At 46.1% G+C, this 9,167-nt stretch overlaps 1 protein-coding gene across 1 annotated transcript; it reads right to left on the minus strand.

The window, feature by feature from the left end:
• Nucleotides 1–315: 315 nt before the first annotated feature.
• Nucleotides 316–4,241, minus strand: LOC127755288 (ABC transporter G family member 25). The gene is made up of 3 exons (XM_052280939.1): nt 3,987–4,241; nt 3,054–3,891; nt 316–1,603 (listed from the first exon to the last, which is right to left on the minus strand). The coding sequence occupies exons 1-3, from the start codon at nt 4,122–4,124 to the stop codon at nt 648–650; spliced, it is 1,932 nt and encodes a 643-aa protein (XP_052136899.1). The 5' UTR covers nt 4,125–4,241; the 3' UTR covers nt 316–647.
• Between the last annotated feature and the right edge of the window lie 4,926 nt (nt 4,242–9,167).

Here is a 9,167-nt window from a genome sequence, read left to right on the forward strand (position 1 = left end):
AAGTTGAAAGGGGTGATTCAAGGCTAACGCTTTCGACAAAAACCGGTAGAAAATCGTGAAATTTCGAGGTTTTGACAAGGGATGAAAGCATATACTGAGTGAAATTTTCAATGGTTTTTGAGAATTTAAATTCGAAACAGTAAATTCAACCAAGATTTGTCGAAATAAGGTGGAAATTTTCATACGCTCAATCGCAAAGTTGAACTCGGTGATTTTTTAGTTAAATTTGGGAAGAATGGAGGCGAAGAAGAGGGAGATCGGTGTCGGAGAAGACAATGGCGCTCAAATTTTTTCACTCCAACTGAAGATGGTTACTTACACCGGATCATTTTTTTAGTTTAATTTAATTAATTTGGCAGTAATAATACACTTGACACCTCGATCCATCAATGGATCAGGAGAAAAACAGAAAAAAGAAAGAAAAAAAATTAAAACGAAGAGGACGAGAAGAAGGCAGAAGCCATGGTCGATCTCCATGCCAACAACTACACCATTGTCAGATCGAGCCGTACGTCTTCTCCGTCGCCGGCGGCGCACGCTAGCTCGCTCGCTCGCCGGCGTTACGTCTTTGATTACACTTCGCCGGAATTAATTAATAGAGCTTACTACCTAATTACCACGGGCGGCGATCGAACCAAGGTGTTCGATCACGTCCTGACCCGGCGGAGCGCGAGGTAGGCGAGCAGCCGGTAGGCGAAGAACATGGCGACGAGCGCGGCGACGCAGGCGGCCGGGCTGGCCTCGCCGCGGGCCTCCTCCGGCGGGAGGAGGCGGGCGAGGCGGCCGCTGTACTGCACGGCGATGAGCAACCGGTAGCAGTAGTAGGTGAAGGAGGTGTACTTGGCCCACGCCATGAACCCCGGCACGTTGTGGACGTAGAAACCGCCGGTGAGGAGGTAGGCGAGCATGACGACGGTGACGAGCGTGGAGGCGCGCTTGGCGTCCATCATGACGGCGCCGACGGCGAGGCCGAGCCCCTCGGCGACGAGCACGTAGGAGAGGATCACGGCGAACGTGAGCGCGAACGCGGCCGGCGACGGGTTGAGCCCGGCCATGAGGTAGACGATGACGGTGAACGCGGCGGGGAGCGCGAGCTCCATGGGGAGGTCGCCCGCCATGCGCGACATGAAGTAGGACGAGAGCGCGTACATCCCCGACGCGCGCTCCCGCGCCAGCACGGGCCGCTCCTGCGGGAACGCGAACACGGCGTTGAAGGAGGCGAACACGCCCCAGAAGATGGAGACGAAGAAGAGGAGCCCCATCCGGTCGCCCACCGCCGCCGGCGACGACCGCCACCACATGGCCCCCGCCACCAGCGCCGGCGCGATGATCTGGAACAGCCGCAGCGACGTGAACGCCTCGTGCCGCCGCTCCTTGAGGCTCCGCCGCAGCAGGATCGCGAACTGGTTCGACCAGCTCGTGCACCCGCTGCAGCTCTCCGAAGCCGGCGGCGGTGGCTGCTGCTCGCCGCCGTGGACGTCGCCGGCGTTGATGGACGCCTTCACCCGCGGCGCGAGCACTCGGTTGTACGACGAGATCAGCGACTGCTTCACGTTGCCGCCATCGGCTGCGTTGCAATTATCATACTCTGTTTGAGCGAATCCTGCATAGAAAAAAAACAGAGCAGAAATGTTCAGTGTCAAAGATCATAAGTAGGATGATTGATCATAATTTCTTAACAATGTAGTAACAATCAGAAAAAGATCAAATAAAGGTAGGCACAATGGAAAATAATCACTCCTGAAAATTCCATCCATTCATTATTTTCCTTTTTGTTTTTTGTTTTTTATTTTCTTTAAATTGTTTTTCTGCGCATTTTGCAGTTTATGTGTATTCCCAACTCCCAAGCTGATAGTGCACGATATGGCTTCCAAACGAGTAGGAGTTCTGCCAAACGGGACCTTGATCGGGCCATGAACGCCGCTCCCCCTCCACCTAGGGATCGGTAGACCCAATCGTGCCACGACGCAGTTGACCTCGATATAATCGGATCATGGAGACACCCTCTCTCTCTCTCTCTCTCTGCCCCATTGCTTTGATATGCTAGACTGGCTACAAGGCACTTACTTAGCAAGAGTGGCCAGGTGCCAAAGGAGGGGCCAAAAAGGGGGATAGCTTAGCTCTCTACCCTTCCAAAAGGAGATGTATTGGTACCAAAAAAATGATTCCTTCTGTCTAAAGTGCCATCACCATGAGCCAGGGGGGGCATAATTTTCTTAGTCTAGTGAGACAGGCACTTGGAACCATATCCACACTGCATATCATGCCCATATGCTCCATTGATTTTGCTTGATCCCAAGGTAAAAGAGAAGCTGCTAATTCTCATACTTAAAAAAAAGCTGCCCAAGCTAACTACTAATTAAGCTAGCAAAGGAACCAGATCCAACTGAAAGCTGCCACTAGTGTCGGATCTCATCATCTTCTGCAGCCACCACAACCAACAAGATTGGTGGAAACAGAATGGATATCCAATATGACATTACCCGCTAGCCCGGCCGCCGTTCGGTGACCGGGCTAGCGGGTTTACCGGTAGCGGGTTCGGGCCCGATATGAGTGATGTCCAGCAGCGGTCCAGCCCCACTGATGCTGGTAAGGTAAGGTAGATAGTGCCCTAATTCCACTCTCCTCCATCCATGACAGGTGTCCAGTTGAGTTGGGTGTGTGATCTTTCAACCATAAAGTGCTTTGCACAAAAGGTATGAAGGTGAGAAGGCTAGGGCACTCACCTCCATCCACTCTTTTCTTTTTTTTTTCTCCCTTCAAATAACTTTTATCTCCTCTCTTGCATGAACTTTTTCTTGGGTGCACTCCACACTTACTCTCCAGGTGTGTTTACTTGTCTCCTTGGTGATCATTGGTCTAATCCTCACCATTCATATCTACTACACCCAATTAAAAGATAATCCCTTGATTTATAACTTGCCTAATTTGATCCGCATTCAAATTGAGCAAATTTAGTGAAATTTATGTTTCCTGATTTTTTTCCCTGCTTTTGTTGAATAAAGTAAGAAAGTAATAATAATATAGTATAATTAGTGTTTTGGGTTAATTACCGTTGGCAAGGTCGAGCATGAAGTCGGCGGGGTTGACGTGGAAGGCCGGCGAGAAGCCGACGGCGGCGAAGTAGTCCATGGCGTCGCGGCCGGCGCCGAAGTAGAGGCAGGTCCCCTCGGCGAGGAGGAGGACGGAGTCGAACATGCGGTAGACGCGGGTGGACGGCTGGTGGACGGACATGACGACGGTGCGGCCCCTGCGCGCCAGCGACGAGAGCGTGGCGACGAGGCGCGCGGCGGCGGTGGAGTCGAGGCCGGAGGTGGGCTCGTCGAGGACGAGGAGGCTCGGGTTCACAAGCAGCTCGTGCCCGATGCTGACGCGCTTCCGCTCGCCCCCCGACACGCCGCGGACGAACGCGTTGCCGACGATGGTGTCGGCGCACGGCGCGAGCCCCAGCTCGGCGATCACGGCCTCGGCGGCGGCGGCCTTGGCGGCTGCGGGGGAGGAGGCCGGGAGGCGGAGCATGGCGCAGAAGAGGAGCGTCTCGCGGACGGTGAGGTGGGGGTGGAGCACGTCGTCCTGCGCCACGAACCCCGTGCGCCGCTGCACGGCGCGGCACGGCGCGCGCCCGCCCGCCAGCACCGTCCCGGCGTGGCGGCCGGCGAGGCGGCCGCCGAGGATGGAGAGCAGCGTCGACTTGCCGCTCCCCGATGGGCCCAGCACCGCCAGCACCTCCCCCGGCCTCGCCTCGCCGGTGATCCCCTTCAGTATCGTCCTCTCCTCCTGCGCGCCACCGCCACCACCTGTTCCCCCGGCGTGCGATATCCTCCCCGGCGGCGCCCCCTTCGCCGCCGCCGCCGTGGTCGACACCTTGACCCGGTACGCCACGTCGATGAACTGAGCACATCATCAAGCATCCATCCAACCAAAGATCAATCAATCACCTCAACCACACAGAGCAGCATCTATCCGTACCATCGATCGATATGTACCTGGAGATTGAGCGGCGTGCAGACGGAGGACAAGAAGCAGTCCATCTTGGACGGCGGCGGCGGCGACGAAGGAGGAGGAGGTAGCACGACTACGCCGCCGCGGCCGCCGCCATGCAAGTCCTGGCCATTCGGAGGCATCTCACCGCGCAATCAAACACGAAGCAATCAAACCTAGCAGAAGCAACCAAGCAAAGCAGTGGATCGGATGAACTGATCGGCGAGAATGGCGGAGGAGGTGGTGGTGGAGTGGAGGCCGAGGAGGAGCAAGGCGAGGGGGAGGGGTATTTATGGGCGAAGGTTATGAGGGCCACGTCACTGGGTGGAGAGGGGGGAGAGGGGGCACGTGGCGGGAAGAGGAGGGCGAGTGGAGGGGTGGGCCCACCAGCTTTTTTTTTTTTTGGCGGGAGAGGCGCGCGCCAGCTTTGGACCGCGGTCGCCGCGCACGGAACGGTGCGATGCTCTGCACTCTGCAGTGCACACCGTGAATGCTCTGCTTCGTTTCCTTTTTTTTCCTTTTTATTTTCTTTTTTCTTTTTATTTTTTGGGGGTGTGTTTAGCGTGGTGGCATCAGCAAGCAGCAGCTGCTACTACTACCATTGGGGGCACCGGATCTTCTGTGACGATGGGTGCATAGTGGTGTTCGTGCTCGACTCGTGCGCGCGCGCCATCCACCGTCTTTTCTTTATAAGTTTGTCGGTCGGTGAAATATATTGTAGCTCGTCGACTAATAAGTTTAAGATGGTAGATAAAGTGGATCAGCTTTTTACTTGCCGAAGGGTTGGATGGTACTTGAGATTTTAATGTGGAATATTTTTATCTAATAATTAATTGTTGGATCTGGTGATCCTAATGTGGGTTATATATGGCTCACGGTTTTTTTTTAACTTTTTATCTATAACATCTCTTTGTGTGTCGTTGACATGCTCAGTGACGAATCTAAACATTTCTTAAGTGCAAATAAAATGATAAAGTATTGGAGAACATCCACCGTATCATTGACTAAATCCTTACATTTACTTATAGTGGATATTATACTCTGAGTGTAGCATAGCGATTAACCATAGTGAATAATATAGGATATAACATTGTACCAACAAAACTCTTGTATGAAAGGTCGATACATGCAATAAATATGAATATGAAGGCTAAGGGCATCCACAATGGTTATCTATAGGCTCTCTACAAGAGATCCATATCAGCATATTTTACTACATGGAAGATATTAAATGAAGAGGGAGAGCAAAACTATCTACTAACTTAGAGATAGTCTATAGAGAAAAAAGAGACAATGCATGAGAGAGATATAGATACCCATGTAGACATACTATTAAGATGGTTTACTATTAATCTAATCTATTGCTGAGACGTACATGTTTTATAGATAGCACCTTACTTTACCATTGCGGGTGCTCTAATGCACATTACTATGACTGCAGAATCTCACGATTATCACGATTACCAAGGTATTTAAAACCTCTCATGGCTTCTAACGATAACCTCATGGTTTTCACGATAACCATGCGGTTACCACTGAATAGCGATAAGCCAATAACCCTCACCAAAACCATAAGGAAAACCTCGTGCATGATAGGGAGGATAATGTTCCACTAAGTTATGGGGTTTACATGTGAGTCCGGCCGAGTATGGTGTGGTCTTTGATCAGTTTAGGTAAATCTTATTCATGGATAAAATATTAATTCCTAGATGGTTTGATATTGATGATATATGTCCCATTCTTTTTCTCAACGTTAGTCATGACATTTGATATGTCATTTGATTACGCCAAACCATTTTATTAAATATACTCTCTCTATTCCAAAATATAAGGCACAACCACCATTAACCCAAAGACCAAGAAATAATTATTATTATCTTGTAGTTTGGATCATCCTAATAAATATAATGCATGCATCCAATAGGATTAGATAGCATGAGAGTGGATGATTTAAAAAAGTAAAAGTTTAATAGAGGAGATGTCATAGTTAATTACATGCTTGCATGTATGCCTTATATTATGGAACATCTAAGAAAAATAGTTGTGCCTTATATTATAGAATGGAGGGAGTATTAATTACTCTCTCCTATAAAAAACATTTAATGCACTCCCTTCATCCCTACATATTCAGACAAACATAAAGCTAAGGCTAGCTAACTATATCTTTTAAAAAGACAAATTAAATCTATATATATAAACCTTACAAAATTTGTAAGCGGGATATCTGGTCAAACGCGGTGCCTCGTACATGACAACATTCGCTATGCCAGCTGATCAATCGATCATATATAGCCTCATAGATTGGGGATGCCGGATGATGCGTGCGTCTGCAAAATGAGCGAACGTCACGCATCCAATGCAATGCATCCAGGCCGGTCAGCCAGCAGCAGCAGATAGCAGCTACCCCCAACCGTTTCAAGCTTCGCCGGTTTTCAGACTCTGATAGATCCTGTCTGGGGGAGTTTATCCCAACTACAGCTTTTCTCAAAAACTGCTTCTGCTAGAAGCTGTCCCAAACAGTCCACAGCTTCTAAGAATGTGTAGTTACAGATTTTAAAAAATGAACTAAGAAGCCAGAAGTTAAAGAAGTTGGGTTTCAGAGCTTTTCCAGATTCTCAAAAGCTGGCTACCAAACAGCTGTTTCTCAGAATCTCAAAGCTCTCTATACAGGCCCATATTCAGCTAAGCTAGAGCTTGCGTAGCTTGACAGGTGCTGGCCGGTTTCTGACCTCTTTCGTCGACGACGTTTCGATGCGTATGTGCAGCAGCGGCAGCACAGTAGTTGTTGTTGTTGGGAATGAAACGCGTGTGTTCTTGCACAATCTTTCAGAGTCGATCGATCGATAGATTATTCCGGATATGCACGCATACGTTGCAAACTTTTTTAAGGATTCACCTACTTTTAGAGTAACTTTCGTCTAGGACATTGACACCGTGGAAGAGCCTGGAAAACGTTTTCATGTAATTCACATGTTTGACTGAAAAAATAATAATACTCAATCGATCTATCCCACAATAAATGTGATCCTAAAATCCTATAAGAATTTAATAATGATAAAAGATGGTCAAACTTGTCCTAATTTAATAAGGAAATACTATGGCTAGATGGATAAGTATGTAAGAGGTACTGAAGCGAAAGAATTCATGGGATCGATGGCAGGTAAGGGGATATAAATTAATCATCTTATTTTGGGATATATTTTAAAGTCCACAAATCAACTTATTATTTTAAACATAAGTTTCTTTTGAAATACGAAACATTATCCATATTAATAGTGGAATTATTTTGAGGCTTCTTTAGAACTTAGCACTAGCAAAATGAAAACCCCGAACATGGAAAACACAAGATTTTTGTTGGAGTGCACATACAAAATACAAATTTAATAAAACAAAAACTTAGGAATATATATTTATGTCAGCTACAATAAAACATAGGATTTGGATAAAATATACAAATTTAAAGGAAATTTTTAAGTGACCGGACCTTATGCTACTCAGCTCCCTCTATTTCATTTTACTTTTCGGTGTAGCATTCAATTTTTTTTTATTAAACTACTTGTCCTTCTCATATTCCAAATCAGTTTTAGAGGTGACCTTCACTCTCTACATTTCATCAATGCAGTCACCACTCTTATCAGCCCATCTCAAGTTCTAAACTAATCAGAGTTAATGGCTGATTTGGAAAAAAACAATGGCATGTACGTAATAATGTTAACATTGTAATTGTCACATCTCCTTGATTTGTATGAGATTTGCTAGAATGACAAGTAATTTGAAATGGAGGGAGTAATTTTTTCATCCAAAAGCTCTATGCATTGAGTCATCCTATAAGAGAAATTCATATATAAGATTTTGAAAGCTCCAATTCTATATATATGTATTCCAAATTGAGCCAAAAATAAAATTGCTATTGGTGAAATCGTACAAAATTAGTTTGTCTAGAAACTCTTTGTCCCAAGAATTCCTCCATATCCCAAAGATCTTGGGATATACTCCCTCCGTACTCATAAAGAAAGTCGTTTAGGACAATGTTTAAGTCAAACCTTGAGAATATAAATCATAAATAACTCTCATGTTGTTGAGTTTAAAAATGTAAAAATTATATGAATAGATTTGTCTTGAAAAATACTTTCATAAAAGTATACATATATCACTTTTTAATAAATATTTTTATAGAAACAAGAAGTCAAAGTTGTGTTTTGGAGATCGTGTCGCTGCCTTAAACGACTTCTTTTATGAGTATGGAGGGAGTACATATATGTTGTCATGCCAAGTACGTAAGGGCACCCACAATGGTAAAGTAAGGTGCTCTCTATAAAACATGTACATCTCAGCAATAGACTAGATTAATAGTAAACCACCTCAGTAGTATGTCTACACAGGTATTTATAGCTCTCTAATCCATTGCCTCGTTTTTCTCTATAGACTATCTCCAGGTTAGTAGATAGCTTTACTCTCTCTCTTCATTTAATCTCTTCCAAATAGGAAAATATGCTGACATGGATCTCTTGTAGATAGTCTATAGATAACCATTGCGGGTGCCCTAATACATTGTGACAGCTAGATCTAAATTTGGTGAATATTTGCACAAAAACCTTTAATGAAGCTTAGGTTTGACTACCCAAAACAGTGAATTGAATTTATCATCTACTTACCACATACTATACATCTGGAGGTAAGAGAACGTCACACATTGCAGAGGCAAAAAGAAAGAGCTAAGCTCTCTGCATGCGTGACTCCATGAATGCAGTTAGCATATCTATAGCTAGAGCCATCCAGCTCATAAATGATCAGAAGTTGAGGTAGCAAGCAGAGAGAGAGATCAGCCCTTGTTTTGTTGTTGGCGCGCGTTTCCTTCCTCGAAGACCATACCCCTCCAGGAAACCAGCAGGACTCTCTGCTTCGATGCTACCTCTTGATCTTCTTGCAAATTGCAGCTGCAATTGCATGCTACGTGTACACCTCTCTTGCGTGCATGCAAACAAAGTGTACGTTACTGATTAACTCTCGATCCCTATGCAAAGCATCTTTTTGCTCCATGCATCGTTACTGCATAAACGATTTTTTTTATGAGAGCCCCGTATAGGTTACGGGCGGTCTAAAAAATCGACCAATATTTTCACATGCAAAAACTAACTTTTAGAAACGTACGTATACCATCCACATAGAAAAATATAGTGCCTTTT

The sequence above is a fragment of the Oryza glaberrima genome, chromosome 11, assembly GCF_000147395.1.
Source record: "Oryza glaberrima chromosome 11, OglaRS2, whole genome shotgun sequence".
NCBI classification, from domain to species: Eukaryota; Viridiplantae; Streptophyta; class Magnoliopsida; order Poales; family Poaceae; genus Oryza; species Oryza glaberrima.